This window comes from Egretta garzetta, unplaced genomic scaffold, assembly GCF_000687185.1.
Source record: "Egretta garzetta isolate BGI_Z169 unplaced genomic scaffold, ASM68718v1 scaffold70, whole genome shotgun sequence".
In the NCBI taxonomy this organism is placed as follows: Eukaryota; Metazoa; Chordata; class Aves; order Pelecaniformes; family Ardeidae; genus Egretta; species Egretta garzetta.
In genome coordinates this window covers 2,581,421-2,597,942 of record NW_009258539.1, presented here as the reverse complement: position 1 = coordinate 2,597,942, position 16,522 = coordinate 2,581,421, and the positions used below count along the sequence as shown (strand labels likewise).

Below are 16,522 nucleotides of genomic sequence, written 5' to 3'. Positions count from 1 at the left end.
ATGCAAAAAGAGTTAGCTGAAATATTAAACCACCACCAATCTATCTCTTAGTGTCAGTAGTCTTTTGGCTGAGTACTGACATGATAAAGAATAATTTTACCTACTCTGTAGCCAGCTCATATTAAATGACATTCAAGAAGTTTCTCAAAAAATGTAGTTATCTCAAGCATGAAATTTTTTTCTGGGTAGCATATTCTTATATTGGCTTTATTCTTCATCAAAGCATCTGACAGCTTTCAGCAGAGGACGTGATATCAATATGCAATTTATCCGTTCAAAGCCTTTGGGATGATCAGTCTATTTCTTTGCCATCCCTAATTAAATATATTGCTTCAGTAATTCCCAGGGGCAAGGAGGCATTGCGACTACACTGAAGTGAAAATGAACTTTGTAGAACCACGGCTACACCATCTGTGATTATGATTAATGTATTCTATGATTGTTGTTCTGGTCATAAGTTTTTAGCTGTTTCGTTAAAGATATTGTGAGGGGAGCATACAGGGACTAGCCATGGATTTATCTTATTTATTTATTGGCAAGGTGAAAGAAATCTGAGGAGGTTTTGACACAGATTTGCTTGAAATAAAATGTAGCACGCCGATGGAGATCTTAAATGTGATCTCTGAGCATTCAACTTTTGGAAGGCCACTAACAATGAAGGTAAGCGAGGGTCCCTGTTCCAGCCAACCATTTCCTAGAATAAGGATCAAATACAAATCCTTCATATTTAAGTGTTTTGGAAAACAGGCAGCAGCCCCACAGTGACTGTGGATTGAGACACTTGGTAAGAGATACCTGGAGCCAGCACAAAAATTTTCTTATTTAGCTATTATTTAGGACACATCTCCTACCTGCCTTAAGCGTACAGGTCAGTCCGAGTGGCCAGAGAGAAGGTTGCTTTCAAGATACACAGGTTATCTTCTTTTCCATTTTCTTTGGTAACGTGGAAGTGGGTCAGGACAGGTTGATTTCTATCATCCATTTTAATCGTTATTTGAAATAATCTTTTTTCATCTGGCTTTGTAAGCGGGCTTTTTTTGCATTCTGAAAAAGAGGTGATATTCATTAGCATATATCATTAGGCCAGCCAAAAGGGAATACTGTCTATACACTTAAGTAATCCTAGTGCTTAAATGTTTGACTTTTTACACTTACTTTATATTAAAAAATGGCAAACAGTGCATTTCTTGCTAGCTGATACTTCTCTATGCAGCATTGTGCAAAGGCTGGATTTGGGCAGAAGTTTAAATCCATTTAAAATACACAATCAGCATTTTATAATAGTCATTAAATCAATTTAAAAATTAAATGTGCTGGACATAAAAATATGCCTCACAAAACATGATTTGTATTGAAAGCCTGTTGATATATTAAGTAAAGGAACCATTGCATACAGAAAATGAACTGATTATGATTTTTCTAATCAGCGTGCCTTTGCCTTCCAGAATTACAACAAGGAGATCCTCTCCTTTACATTTATTTTTCAAGGGTTACCTTGCTAATCCTTTTACAAAGTATAGAATTTGGAGAACCAGGTCCCAGACTGCAAGACAGTAAAACAAGAGCTCTGGAGAGAATGAGGTGTGTCTCACCATGTCCCTGATCTCCTCATTTGCTTAGGATTTCAACCATTTCTTTAAATTCAGTGAAGCTAGACCAATTCATTTAAAAATGACTGGAAATGAGTGAAGTCTCCAGATGTTAATGGCTTATTTACTTCTACTGCAGTAACATTAAAGAACACTAATCAAGTTCAGAAGTGGGTTGTTCTCCAGGTTGTACAAATACCATAGTCATTTGGAGCAGCTGTAAATTAAATGCCGTGTTATCAGAGAGCAAGGTAAGATAGACAAGCAAGATTTTTCAGCCATTGGTTTTCAGTCAAGTTCTAAGTGACATTAATTATCTGTAGCATCTTCTACGTGTCAAATGAGAGAATATGGTTGGTAACAGATGTTGCCTCCATACTTAATGCTAGCAGTATTTTTTAAACTTGAAGAAGTAATTGTAAATCCTATGACAATAAAAATTGTAGAAAACCCAAATGTGTTCAGAAACATTTTAAAGACATTATCTTGTCATTCCAGTTAGTTTTAGGATTACTATTTACCTTGTCAAGGCTATTTCTACAGCCTTTTTTCTTTTCTCTGCCTCATTTTGCCTTTTTTCTTTCTCAGTTCTCTTTTCATAGGTTGAAATATTTTTTTTTTTTGCAAAGTACAGCTGCCGTACAGGCTTTCCCTTAAAGTCAAAACACCGCTTCAGCTAAATTATTTTAGTGACCTAGGTGTTGGTCAGTAATGTACAGATGTGGCTGGCACAGCGGAAATTGCTGATGGTTGCAGTGAATTGCATATCATTAGAGCTGTAGTTACAACCTTTAAAACCGATTTCTCACCGAATGCTTTAGGTCAGTAACTTGGAAAAGTTCATGTCTGGTGAAATGTGTAATTTGTCAGGCTTATTTACTTCCGACGCAGCTAAGAGTAAGGCATTAGCCATTCCCCACAACTGCATTAAAGACATCTTCTACTAAGATGTTTCTGAACCCCCACGTGTAGTATTGATTTTCAGGCAAATTTAGTAACCTCTTCCTTCCTTCCTGTTTTTTATATTGTCTGAGAAATATCAGTATGTCCCAATAAAGCCTGTAACATTTACTTCTTCCTTGGGTCTGTTTTCCTTTATCTTCTCCTAATGTCTCTTCCTCCAGTTTGGAGGCTGTTGCTCTGCAGCTTGCCTGGTGCTTGTTGTCAGCTTTCATCAGACTGACGGAAGGAAAGGCAGGAGCTCTTCGTGAGCCTCTCTTCACCTCCTCTGTGCAGCTAAAGATTTGACAATCACTTTCCAGAGACGGGATGAAACACTGGTTTTGAGCAACATTATGTAAATTTACTGTTTTATGTAAGGAACTCTTAATCCGGATGTACATTACGGCATGCTCAGATTAAAGGCAGGACTGTATCTTGTGCACCAGCAAAAAAGCAGAGTCCTAAATAAGAAAATTATTGTAATAAACTTGATGTTTGTTTTGATGTTTCTGTTTAGGTGCTGACCCCAGCACAAATAAAATCAATTTGCCTCGCCATACTAGAATCAGGAAAGCAATATGCAGTGAAGAAGAGGAAACCGTTCCCACTCATGTATTCCTACTACGGGACAGAGTATCTCGGTGAGTAAAACACACCAACTACTTTGAAAGTGATGTTGGGTGTAGAGGCTGAGCCAGTAGACGCTTCAGAAATAAAACATACAAAACCTGAAGGGTGGGGTTTCTTCTGACTGAGTTGGGACCATCCAACCTCCTAAGACTGCAAAGTGGGACTGAGGAGCTGGAGGGAAGGACCGGTGCTGCCTTGTGCTGGGGCGTGCAGGAGGTGCCTGTGCTGGGCCGGGGGAGCAGCAGGCAGCACCTTCGGTCCCTCGTCTCCCGTCTGTCCCGGTACATCTGCCCTGCCAGCTGGAGGCAGCCAGAGGTGCGGTGCCCGTGCCTGTGGCAAGGAGGTTACCAGGGAGAACCGTCAGGGGGTGTGACTTGTGAGCTGCTGTTGCCACGCGGGGACTCGCAGAGCGTTTTTTGGCTGTAGCCATGCAGCTCAAGCATACGGTCAGCTCCTCCCCATCGTGAGCAGCTGAGCTGGAGCGCATCTGAAGCAGTGGTGAGAGGTCATTGAGCAGGTCCCTAGTGGAGTCCTCGAGGCATGGTATCACACTGCAGAAAGTGGTTTGCAGATGTTAGTGAATTCTCTGGCAGGGGAGCAGAGTGGTGCTGCTCTACAGACCCTGTCATGTACAGACAGTTCTTGCACTGAAATTCAGGTTTTAGCTGACTGGCACTGTCAGTCGCTAACTGGGAATACCATTTACGGCCCAGTTTCAGTTTGAGCTCAACAAGGACTTCAGAGTAACAGTGCAAATTCAGCAGTCAAGTCAAGAAGAATAACGTCTTGAAACACTGTTCGGTTTAGGTTCAGTTTAACTGCATGCACTGAGTTGCAGTCATATCAGAGTGAGAGCAGAAAAAATTCATATATATTTTTGCATAGCTAAGGGAACTGGAAATGACAGAAGTAGTAACAAATCATAGTGTCATGCACCTAGAAAGCTTTTATTCCAAGCACTTACTACTACTGCTATGCATAAAGAAGATGAAAGAGCCAGGCACTTGACAAGGAAATTGGTCCCAAGGGAAAGTTGCCATGAGATGGAGGTAGGACCTAAACCTACCCTCTGACTGTCTCTGTTCTTCACAGGTGCAGCACACGGGCTTTCATCAATCCTTCAGATGTTGCTTTCCTATTATGAGTACCTGCAGCCAGCAGATCAGGAGCTTGTGTGGCAGAGCGTTGATTTTCTTATGGACCAAGAACAGAACAGCAACTGGCCTCCTGAGCTGGGAGAGACAATCGAGCGGGAGAACGAGCTTGTACACTGGTGTCATGGAGCTCCAGGTTCTTTTCCCATTGATGCTATGAATAGCCAGATGCTGATCACATTGCTTTTCCACGTTAGGTGATTCCATGTAGAAGATAATCTCAGGTTAAATTTGACCTATTTTGACTTTTTGTGAGATGCAAGCAAACTATCTAGGCTTTTTCTTAGAGTTAAGAGTGTTTTACTTATTGCTGAAGACGTATTTTCTGCCTTAAAAGCATAGGTGACCCCAGCTGAAAGAACTCTGATGATCTTGAACTGTGTGTTTTCCGCTTTTGCTCCCTTTCATGGCAAGACCTCAAAGAGTGGTGCAGCTGAGTCAAAAGGCAGCATATGGCTGGACAGAGAAATACTATGTGAAAGAACATAGATACAAACAGATCTGTGAGTTTTGGGAAGGCCTTCAGAATAGCTTTTTCCTCACCTCATCAGAATCAAAGTTTAAGCTGTACTTATTACATGGGTAATGCAAAAATTCGACCAAAGTATTTTAAAGTGAAGGGGAGTTGGCACTAGCAAGGGGTATTTTTTCTGAAAGCCATCCATACAAAACTGCTTTTCAGAGAGGAAGAGTATCAATCCTTAGTTTGGGTTTGTGAGGTAGGGCTGATGTCTGTCAGTTCAAAATCTAATCCTATACATAAGCAACTTTTGACAAGTAATGCTGCATGGGATGGGGGAGAGAATTGGAAGGGTAAAAGTGAGAAGTTGAGATAAAGACAGTTTCATAGGTAAAGCAGGAGCCGCGCATGCACGCAAGCAAAGCAAGGAATTCATTCCCTGCTTCCCATGGGCAGGCAGGTGCTCAGCCATCCCCAGGAAAGCAGGGCTCCATCACACGTAACGGTGACTTGGGAAGACAAACTCCATCACTCCCAACGTCCCCCCCTTCCTCCTTCTTCCCCAGGTTTATGTGCTGAGCAGGACATCATATGGTGTGGGGTATCCCTGTTGCCAGCTGGGGTCAGCAGTCCTGGCTGTGCCCCCTCCCAACCTCTTGTGCACCCCCATCCCGCTCGCTGGTGGGGTGGGGTGAGGAGCAGAAAAGGCCTTGACTCTGTGTAAGCACTGCTCAGCAGTAATGAAAACATCCCCGTGTTATCAGCACTGTTTCCAGCACAAACCCAAAATATAGCCCCATACAAGCTACTGTGAAGAAATTTAACTCTATCCCAGTCAAAACCAGCATAATATTGAAATTGCTTTTACCCCCAGGCAGAATTTTATTGCTAACTGCTCATACTGGCTTGGTAGCATGAACCTAGAAGGTTACAGAAAAACTTAGTTTTATTAAAGAATGTCCATGAGCATTGATGCATTGCTTTTAAAGGTGCTCTGTTACAAAGAGTACATTATAATTAACATCCCTTAAATGAGCTTTCTGCTCATGTATTACCTTTTTGTTGGTATGATTAAGGAACAAGCTTCTTGCTTTCACACTATAATGAACTGAAACGAAACCAGCTTTTGCTTAACAACCTTTTTTATTTTTACAAGGAAAAAATTATTTTTACAGCATGGCTGGCCTAGTGATGAAGCCTGCAGGGAAGATGCCCTCTTTGTTTAAGTATCTTGAGAGTGGCCTTTAGCTTGGGTTGTGGAAACATATGCAGTGAGGCTCAACAAAAGTGACAAAATCCCAAAGGGCATAAAAAAGTTACTTTAGGAGACATTTAGAGACATGTAAATTCATTAGTTGTTGCTGTTCTTCCCGAGAAAATCCTGTATCCCATCACTGTTCTTGGGTAACTTGGGTAATAACTCAAATGTAGTTTACAAGAACACATTTCAGCTACTTCAGTGTGTGTTATATTCAGACCACAGGTGAGCTATTCTAAACATTTCCTTAGGCGCTTGATTTGTTTATGTGTCGTATGCATTCTTTTAAAGTTACCATGAACTGAGCTGTGCAGTACTCTCTTGAAGATTATGATTAAATTATTTGAATCCCCTCTAAAAATAAGCCAAAGTTTGGGGTTTTTTAACAGAAGTTAGTATGTATAATTTTTTATAACTAGAATACAGCAATATGGGCCCCACTAAAAAAAAAAAAAAGCAAGTTTCTTTTTCTCATTCAGTAAAAAATTGCTAATGTAAGAAATTACTTTGCCCATCCTTGTGTTTCTGTCAGTGTAAATAGGTGAGGCGAATGGGGATTTGAAACAAATAGAAGACAGTGCTAAGAGTTTACTCTTTTAAAGGCAAAAATGTGACTACTGTTTTGAATTGATGAAAGACTGGGAATGTTAGAGTAAACCCCAAAATTCAATAATGCATTGAAAAGATTGAAAGTGGTGTTGTCAGGGGGAGTGGTTAAGTACGTCTTACCATATGCTTTTTAGCATACCAGATACTCTCCCCTCCGTATGTAGCATATAGATATGTAACGTTGACATGTGTGGAGCACGAGACTGCAGGTTTTTAGTGTATTAATATTTATGTTCCTGTGTGTTCTATGAAACCCTTGGCTTACTTACTACAAAAGACAATCTCACTGCTGTTTTCCTAGGCATTGCATACCTGTTTGCCAAAGCATACCTGGTTTCCAAGAAGCCTCAGTATCTGGACACTTGTATCCGCTGTGGAGAGCTAACTTGGCAGAAAGGCCTGTTGAAGAAGGGACCTGGAATATGCCATGGAGTGGCCGGTAGCGCTTACGTGTTCCTGCTGCTGTACAGGCTCACTGGAAACTCAAAATACATTTACAGGGCACAAAGGTTAGCGTTCCTACCTTTCTGGATTCAGGGTAATCCCGGGAAGTTTCAAGATGGTTTTCAGAGCATTGGACACTATCCCTTGCTACTAAGCACGGAAAATAAGTATAGGGCCTGCTTTACTGTTACTTCACTGTTTTTTAATTTATCATTCCCAGCTTTAGCCAGTTTGACATTGTGCTATTCGGCTGAGCTAGTGGGGTTAATTCCATTTTGTCCTGATGCAAGCAAGTATATCCCACTGAAAATTCTGTCACAGTGCTGCAACTATCTTTAATTTTATTTCTGTAATTTACTATACATGTTTTAAAAGATAGTATTCAGTGTTTGTTACTGTTTTCCTTACAGCATAGAGTAATGAGGAGAAGTGTTATAGTAATTAGGGTGACTTATTTTCAGCCGTTTGCTTTGAAGTGAGAACATTTTATTTGTGTAGTTACTTCATCAGGACAGAATTTGTTGCATCAATGCGGAACATTGCTTGCATCCTACTGACATAACAACCCAGATTAAAGTTATTAAAAACTATTCGGTTAATAATAGGTCTTACAGACATCAGAAGAAGTTAATAACTCTACAAGAAGCATAACACATGTACAGATCGCAAAGGTTTGGCTTTTCTAGATCTCACAGAATTAAGTTTATCGTGAAAATCAGAGAGTATAAAATTTCCACATAAGGTTAAATAATGAACGTTCTACTTTTTTTAATCCTTGAATGTTATTAAAATGATGCTTTCAAACAACAAGTAAGTAGACATACAGGGACACTAAATAATAACAAACTCTCTTTTTTTTTTTTTTCCTATTTCTTAGGTTTGCAGAGTTCTTATTTACAGAAGAATTTAAGGCTGGTTCCCGGGCATTAGAAAGTGTATATAGTCTGTATGAAGGCTTCTCGGGAACTGTGTGTTTCCTGACTGATTTGCTGCAACCCAACCAAGCTGAGTTTCCTCTCTTCAGTGTCTTTGTCTAGAGAGTAACACTCTCCAGGGCCACATTCTGCTGGCGATGGAAGAGGGCGCCTGCGGTTTCACTTATTTGTCAAGAGAGGCTATTTACAAAAGCCAGTGGTACCACTAATGCTAGCCTTAACGTAGCTGGGAGTCAGGTGAAAAAGAAAATACACTGGGGCTTTGGGAGGGATGCATGTGGTCAAAAAAAAAAAATGGGTCAGTGAAAAAAAAAATGGAGGAAGTGATTGAATCTGATATGGTAGATACATAGCTGTAATAAGAAGCAAAATCTGATTATTCAAGAAAGAGAGAGAAAGGGGCATTATCAAACTTCTAATTTGGTGGTTACACAGGAGAAAAAAAAGGCAACCTAGAATTGCAAGGACGTGCAAAGAAGAGACAGTGATGCATCCAGTAGGGTTTAAAGAGAGACCTGCAAAAACAAGTCTTCATGCAGCGATGCACTTAGCGGGGAGGGTGTCGTAGACGTGTCACTACACTGCACAAAGGCAAAATCTGGGATTTTTTACCTAAACCACATCTAGTAGTTCTAGTAACATGTATTAGAAATACCTGTATCTTGGAGCTCTTTCGTCTTCATATGCATATAATGATAGTTGTAGATAGCTGTATATTCAGCCTGCAGTTTCACTGGCTCATTTCAGCTAGTGGCATGTCCATGTCTGTAAATGAGAACTGAATTTGACCCTTCCTTTCAGAGCTCAGTCTGTGGCCAGGAGCTGGTCTCCTTACTGATTTACATGTCACTTCTTGTCAATACTTTCCCTGCCACAGGGAAGATGAGTGGAGCCATGGAGAAGACTTGGATAGAAAAGTTATATAGCAAAGATACAGCAGGCAGATGCTTTCTTCACCGTACAGCATTGCTAGATAAGTATTGTTCAGTGATACAAAAGCTTTCTTTAAAAATTAATTACTTACAGCAGCATTTCTGCACAATAACATTCATATTTCAGAGAATGGAGAATCTATTTTCCTTGATGAATTTTTCACTACAAACCCTGCAAACTGAATGCAAACCTTGGATGGCATACTGATCCTAAGAATAACCTGACAACAAAACTCAAAATTGCTTCTTTTCCTGGTTAACAAAATAATGTATATGCCCAAATGATTTGTAGCTGTAGAAATAAATGGGTTGCACAACACTAGTTGCACTAGCACTTACAGTTGCAATTATATGATGTTTTATATGTATTATATATATGACACAGCACTTGAAAGCTAAAGAAAATGCTAACATAGGTTTGTACTAAAAGAACTATAAAATCAATATCTGTATTTAAAATATATTTACTATTTATTTTTTTATTTATATGGGAATAATGTAATGCAATTACCCTTAAAGACAGATTGGGAAGACCAGTATGTCAAAAATTGCAATTAGGGTGAAAAAGCTGACCTACATGCACTGCCAAAGAATGCAGTGTCTTTTCCTGCATTCTCAGCTGGAGGAGATTACAATTTCTTTATTTTTAATGCCTAATGGATTAAAGTTCCCATTTAATTTCAGTGGGCCTTGATCAGGCTATAAGTTGGAGCCAGGTCTTGCAATCCTTCCCCATTTCAATATAGTAATCCCATTTCTACTCTTGCCACTGTTATCTTAATGAGATGGCTTGCATTATTATGAGCTGCAGATTAGGATTTCTGCTATTTTGTCTTGCACCGTGCAGCTCTAATTAATTACTTAATCATAGAAGTAACCGTATTTCATTGGTGAACAAAGCAACACAGTTCTGTATCGGTTTGTCAAGAATTTAGGGATTTTTTTGGTGAATGGAAATGTTAAAATTCAATACACAGTTGTTATCTGTTTATTATTTGGGGGGAAAAAGGTCTTTCAAGAAAGCCATTAATGTCACTTAGTTTGTTACTCTGAGCAGTGAGATGCATACACATAGGAGGATGTATTTCACAGGGAGGTATACATGTGAGGCTAAATCAAAAAGTCAATTGAGACATGTGCGTGCTCTGCCCAGCCACGTTTAAATGCTCCTGTTAGATCAGAGCAAAGTCAGTTGTCAGTAGTGAAGATCCTAAGTCCATTAGGATTCTTCTCTAGTTGCTTTGTATAATATGGGTGTCTAAACACGTCATAACTGGAACCATTCAAACAAATGTTGAAGGAAGGTAAAACGTGGCCCATCCACTTTTTCCCTGCGGTCAATAGCTTTTCAGTCTCAGTTTTTATTGTAGGGTAATGTTACTCAGCTAAAACATGTAAGTAACAACATCTGTGCCATAGCATTTAGAGAGCTGCTGTAACTGTGTTCTGTCTTGTTGTAAGACAGAGAAAGAGATTCTGCCATGATCTGGACTCAAGCTGTTGCAACCCTACATTTATTGCCAATCATTTTACTTAGAAATGCAAACATAAAAAAAGAAGGCCTGGTGGTTTGGTAACTACACAGTCAAAAACACCCAAACAACTCCAAACTTAAGCCTTAACAGAATCTACGCATATCAGCAGAGTAATCATGACCTTTAGATTTTGGCCCCAGTGCGTACTTTTTAATTATCACTAGGCCACAATATTTAATTGTTTTCAGTTAGTTATTTCTCAGGAGATGCTTGAAGAAGAAAATCTTTGCCAAAACCTCAATAAATCTAGAGCACAATAAATCAATACAGTAACTTAGATCCTAATCGAGTCGTGAGTGCTGCTATTGTAACATATACTACATATATGTTAAAATTTACCATTATAGGTGTAAATAAAATCACTCCATTATACTATGCTTAACTTTTAACCACCGTGTTTGCATTTATCTTTTAATATAATTCTTCATAAATGGCAGGAAATATACATTAAGAACTCAGTGTCAGGTTTTTGGTGGTTTTCCCTCAGTGTCTCTTTGTAGAATTAATTCCTTCTGATTTACATGCAGAGGAGACTCCGCTCTGTGTTGTGTTCAACAGCACCCACAAAACAATCTTCTGCCCCTGCCACCCTTCTCCATATATGAAGCCACATATTTGGCTTCATTTGATACTAATCCTGTGAGAAAGAAAAGAGATACCTGAGTAGGAGTTAGTCCATTCAACAATGAGACAACCCATGCCACCACCCAGTTTTCAAAATCTAGGTCCCAAACATCTCTCTGCAAGTTAATGGGAGTTCGCCACTGACTTCAGCAAGGGCAGCAGGCAAAATTTGTTGACTGACACTTAAGATCGGCAACAGTAACATAAACATCCAGTCTCACAGGATACATCTTGTACAATCTTGGAAGACAATTATTCAGCTGTTCCATCAGGGATGGCAGTTTGAGCTCATTCTTAGAGCTCCGTGGCTTTTCTTACCTGACCTAGCTGGGTTAAGGTGGCTACTAAACATGCTGTAGTCACAGCTTCTGAACACAGTGTAAATATATCCCAGGGCTCTTCCGAAAATGCCAATCATTAAATAAGCAGCGTTGGGTTTTTTTCATCTTTTTCCTCCTCTTAATTGTCTCTCTGCTTTTTTTCCCTTTGTACTATAGATGCTGTTACATACATGCTGTTGCAACCTTTATTTGTTGCTTTTAAGACAGTGACAGGAAAGCGACCTGAGCAGAGCTGTCAGCACTTTCCAGTGTAATAAAAAAATAAGGTCCTTTGTGTTCCCTCCTTACTGCTTCAAGAAATCGATCGTGCAACCTTTGGTAGACGTTCTCAGCTGGATGCTGTCTCCTCATGCTCCCGAATCGGGCCCTAATAGACTGAAAAAGCGGATTCCTGAACAGATTCTGCCATGGTGCTGTGACAAAAGACTGTGTTACCAGAAACTCAAGAAGCCTCTTTCAAAGTGTAAAACACAAGTTACTACATCACGTTTGCACATTAGTTTCTCGACTGTATTTAGTTTTTAAAGTGTAGGCAATAGGAATTTAAGTGATGTAATAGTATTTCTGATTATGCTGTTAAAGCAAAGAGGATGCGTTGTGTGGGTATTGGTGCTTGTTTGTGATGTACCCGTGTTCGTGTGGTGCTGTTTGTGAGTAAAGCTGTAGATTACAAATCAGTTTAAGGAGCTATATACTATTCATGACTTTTGGTAGGTCATCCATAGATTACTGTCATGGAATACTTGTGAGGGAAACTAGATCTGTAATGCCCAGATTTAGTGGTCTCAGGATTCGTAGAGCCAGATGCAATAAGTTTCATCAACAGTACAGTTCTAACAAATACATCTTAATTTTTTCCTGCTACTCACAACTTCTCTGCATGATAACATATTCGTTTTGTGCTGCTGCTTTCAATATCTGCTTTGTTTGCGTCGTTGTTTCCTTCAGTTTCCCTGCCTTTCTTTCCCAACCTATGAATAACTTCAGAAGACTGAAGCAGCAGCGCAGGTATTTTGTTCTTGAAAATCAGATTGATTAATTTTATTTAAGAGGGGTGTTCCACTTACTTGCATTACATTATTTTACATTCCCAGGTGGTCTCTTCTCACTGGCTCTGCCATTTCCCACCTGCTAAGGAAAAATCATTATACTGTGTAACAACTGTCACTGTTGTTTTACATCATTAAAGAAAACAAAGAGAGACTTTCTAGGGAACATGTTCACTTCTCTAGTATCTCAGTTCTATTAAGACAATCAAAAACAAGTGAAATGGCTAAACATCCCAAAATACACATTTAAATAGTTCTGGGAAATATGTACAAACAAATGCAAGTAAAGAGGTCACCCTTTTCACTACTCTGTGAAATTAAGTAATGTCACTTTGATGTTCTAATAATAATTATATGGACATGTAGAGAATATGGTAAGAATACTGTGGAAAAAAACGAAATGTAGGTATCTATCTGATGTATTCGGAAACATACAGGTGCAATATGTGCAAATGGAAACTTTCATAACCAGTCAAATTTTTGCACTTATATCGTTATCTGCATATACAGTTATAGCATCTGCCAACATACAGCTCATTTTATGCAAACAGTGACCTATTTTAGCATGTGCATGCATTTTGAGAATATGTCCTTGTTACTGGGACCTATAAGATCCACGGCCAGAGTGTATCATCTCTGAGGTCTGCCAAGTAAATCTCAGGTGCGGTAATCTTCTCATACATACCCTGAATATTCACTGGCATGAGTGCATATTCTAATCTGTAGGAAGACCAGTATATCAGGAATAAGAATTGCCCTGTAGGTTTTAAAGAGCAATCTTTCTGTGAAGAGCTACACCAATGAGCAATTGCTAGCTAACAGCACAGTCTAGATTGCTCTGAGAAGACACTTCAGTTTAGATAATTATGTCCTGGACTAAGTAGTAAGCAGCAGAAAGCTAAATTGAAAAGAAATAAGAAAATGACCGAAAATCACATTACTGAGGGAACAACATACTTCAAAGCCATAAGCCAAAAATGCTCAGGGCCCACGAAACAATACAGCAATTTAGGGATGCGAATAGGCATTTTCCAAGAGAATAGCACAGTTCGCTTCATTGCACCAATAGTGGTACAGCATGCACTGTACAGGTTTTAGCTGACTTGAAAAATGCTTCATTGCTATTATAGCAAAGTCTTCATATGCTGAAAAAAGGCTGCCTATGAACGAGCTGCCTGTAGCTAAACCTACTGCCTTCTCCTATCATTTAGTGGAATAAAAGTGATGCACACTATGGATGCTTAGGCGGTTAAAAAAAAAACAGATCCAAAAAGCCAACATGCGCCAACTTTTCAACCTGCCTTTGAGCTGTTAAACCTTCTAATTTGTACCATCACCGATGGCACTATTGGTCCCATACCCTGTGTATTTAAAATTTTACATCATGCTCTGAAAAAAGTCAATTTATAAATAGCGATCTGCTTGAAAATACATAAGGCCATTATTTGTTTTTAATACTTAAGAGGGAGTCCCTTGACTTTGTTCACTCAAAGAGAAGGTGGAAGTGTTTAGGTCCAGTACAGCGATACCAACCAGAATGGCAGAAAATTAATTAAAAACTTGTTTTACCTAGTGGTATAATGATACTTGAATAAAAGATACTTTATAATGCAGTGATATTCAGCAACAGCGCTGCATGACTATACATGCATACTCCCCAGAAAATTTTATGTAGAAGTCCTGACGTCAGTTATATCCCATAGTGAGTAGAAAACAAATCCAATTTAGACATTTATTTCTACTTCAAATAGAAGAGAAACTCTGTCTGACCAGAATTTGAACTCTGCTTTTATCATGACCACACATGAGAGAAGAAAGATTTCCTCTAACAGCCGTCTGATTTTGCCAATGATTTGGCCTCCTGTGCTCATTTGAAGGGCCTGATGTGCCACCTGCTGATGTCAATGGTGAATCTCCTCTTGATTTCAGGCATGCAAGGTTAGGTCCTTCCAGAGGTGTGAAAGAGGGGCAAAACTGCACCATTCCGGGCCCCAAGCCTGCAAACTTTCCTCTACATAGGAGCTCCATGGAATTAGTAAGGCTTGTTCGTATAGTATAAGAGGAAAGCAAGGGCATTTGCACATGCATGGCCCTGTTTGATAGCAGTTTTAGTCCCATTTTCCCTCAGTGTGTCTGCAATACACAGAAATGCCAATACCAATAAAAAGTACAGGGAACTTAAATGGCATTACAAACAAAAGGTGTTATTTCATGTCTAGTTTGTGTTGGTGATGCGTGGTTATTCAATATATGCCAACATACGGTGTTTGTTTCTTGAGTACATGCTGCACCCTAGATTGGTTTCTCAGTGTAATAGCCATTTGCAGCCATAATATGGTACAGGCCCTATAGAATCAAGATTGGCTTGATTCTTTAGAAATGCACCTTATCATTTAAAAGCAGGAGCCCTGCTCTTCTGATGTTTTAAACACTGTGATCTTTCAGAATGTGTTTATTGTATTAGTTTTGTATTGTAGATTATGATAGAAACTAGATTTTATAGCTTTCTAAAAGCAGTGATAATATTAAGCTTCCTAAGTGGCAGAACAAACTCTGTGTACATCCATATTATGAATATTAAAGCTGTGATTATATTTTGCCTTAAGTAAAAGCCCAACCTTGAACGGTGTGGTTTTGCATTGGATTGCTTATTTCCATACTTAATCTTTCATAGCACTGGCAACCTTTCCTTCTGGAGCAGTCACAGCTCAGGGCTCCAAAAGCTTTTCAGTTGTACCGCGTTATCAAAGGTGAAATCATTCATCTGAGAATTAGATAAAACATCCAGGCTGCACATAGCGATCAGGTGAGACTACCTCATGGCAGTTTCCCTCAAGATGACAGAAGACAGGTTGCTTTTGGTCTGTAGGTTATTTACCCACTTGGGTGTTTATTTTCAGCCTGCTTCAATCCCTGTACATGCGGCCTCTACTCCTTCCAGAAAGACCCCTCCATTCCCAGTGAAGACCATTAGAGCATTATATTCACCTCAGCCCGCCTGTAACAAGGTTTCCATCTTTGCTACCATCAGCTGAGCTTCCCTAGATGAGCGATAGGACTCCAGATTTGCCACTGCAGCAGTTCAAGAAATGGTCCAAACAAAACATTGCTGGCATTTTTCTCTGTAAATCTGGTGACAACCTAAGCTGCACTAAAGAACAGTAGCAGACATGCAGAAGTAGCCATTAGTGTTAACCATTAACAGGCCAACGGCATCTCGAGCTCGGTATCTTGCCTTCCCATCAGGCTGCTGGTAGGTCCCAGGTCTGTAGCTAATCTCCACACGTAGATCTGCAATTGCCTGGGGACCAGCAAGGAGAAACAAGATCTATCAGGGGAGGCATCAGAGCCAGCTGAGCGTGAACCAAGCACCTGCACCAGGAGGAGGAGAGAAGTGGCGATGGTTGGCGACTCCCCCTGTGCAGGATACAGGCACCATCTGCCAACCTGACCTGGTACCTCAGGAGCTTTGTTTTTTGCCAGGTGATCAGATTCAGGATGTGGTGGAGAGACTGCAAAGACTCGTCTTGCCCCCGGGCTGTTACCTTTTGCTGGTCCTCTGTGCAGGCATCGGTGACGCTGCCAGGGTGGCCTCAGGCATATCCCGAATGACTCCAGAGCCCTGTTGGCAAGGGAGGAAGGCATCGGGTGGTCTCCTGGCTCCTTCTGGCGAAGGGGAAAGGCTCAAGGATGGTAGACAGATGCTGCGGGCCAAGAGCTGGTGTCACAGTGGGGCTTGGGTTTTGTGGGGTTTCTAGGAAGCTGGGAGGGAAAAGGCCTGACAGGCTGGGGTAAGCTCCACCCGACAAAGCGGTAAAAGAGCATCTCTACCAGAAGGTTCATTAACCTGGTGTGGAGGTCTTTCAACCAGGTGCATCAAGGGGAGGGGTTGCCAGGACTCGCAGCTCCTTTTCTGCATTTTTTTTTTTTTTTTAATCGTCTGTCCCTCCGCCTTCAGTGTTGCACGGGGTCATTTTCCCCCAGGTAGAGAACCTCGCCCTTGCCTGCTGCTTTCATGCT

The 16,522-nt window shown here is 40.3% G+C and overlaps 1 protein-coding gene across 1 annotated transcript; it reads left to right on the top strand.

Annotated features, from left to right (window-relative positions):
* The first annotated feature begins 600 nt into the window (after positions 1 to 600).
* On the top strand, positions 601 to 8,123 carry LANCL3 (LanC like 3). Its single transcript, XM_009646422.2, has 5 exons — positions 601 to 660; positions 3,049 to 3,172; positions 4,254 to 4,451; positions 6,944 to 7,151; positions 7,964 to 8,123. Exons 1-5 carry the CDS (start codon positions 601 to 603, stop codon positions 8,121 to 8,123), a joined length of 750 nt encoding a protein of 249 aa, XP_009644717.2.
* The last annotated feature ends 8,399 nt before the right edge of the window (positions 8,124 to 16,522 follow it).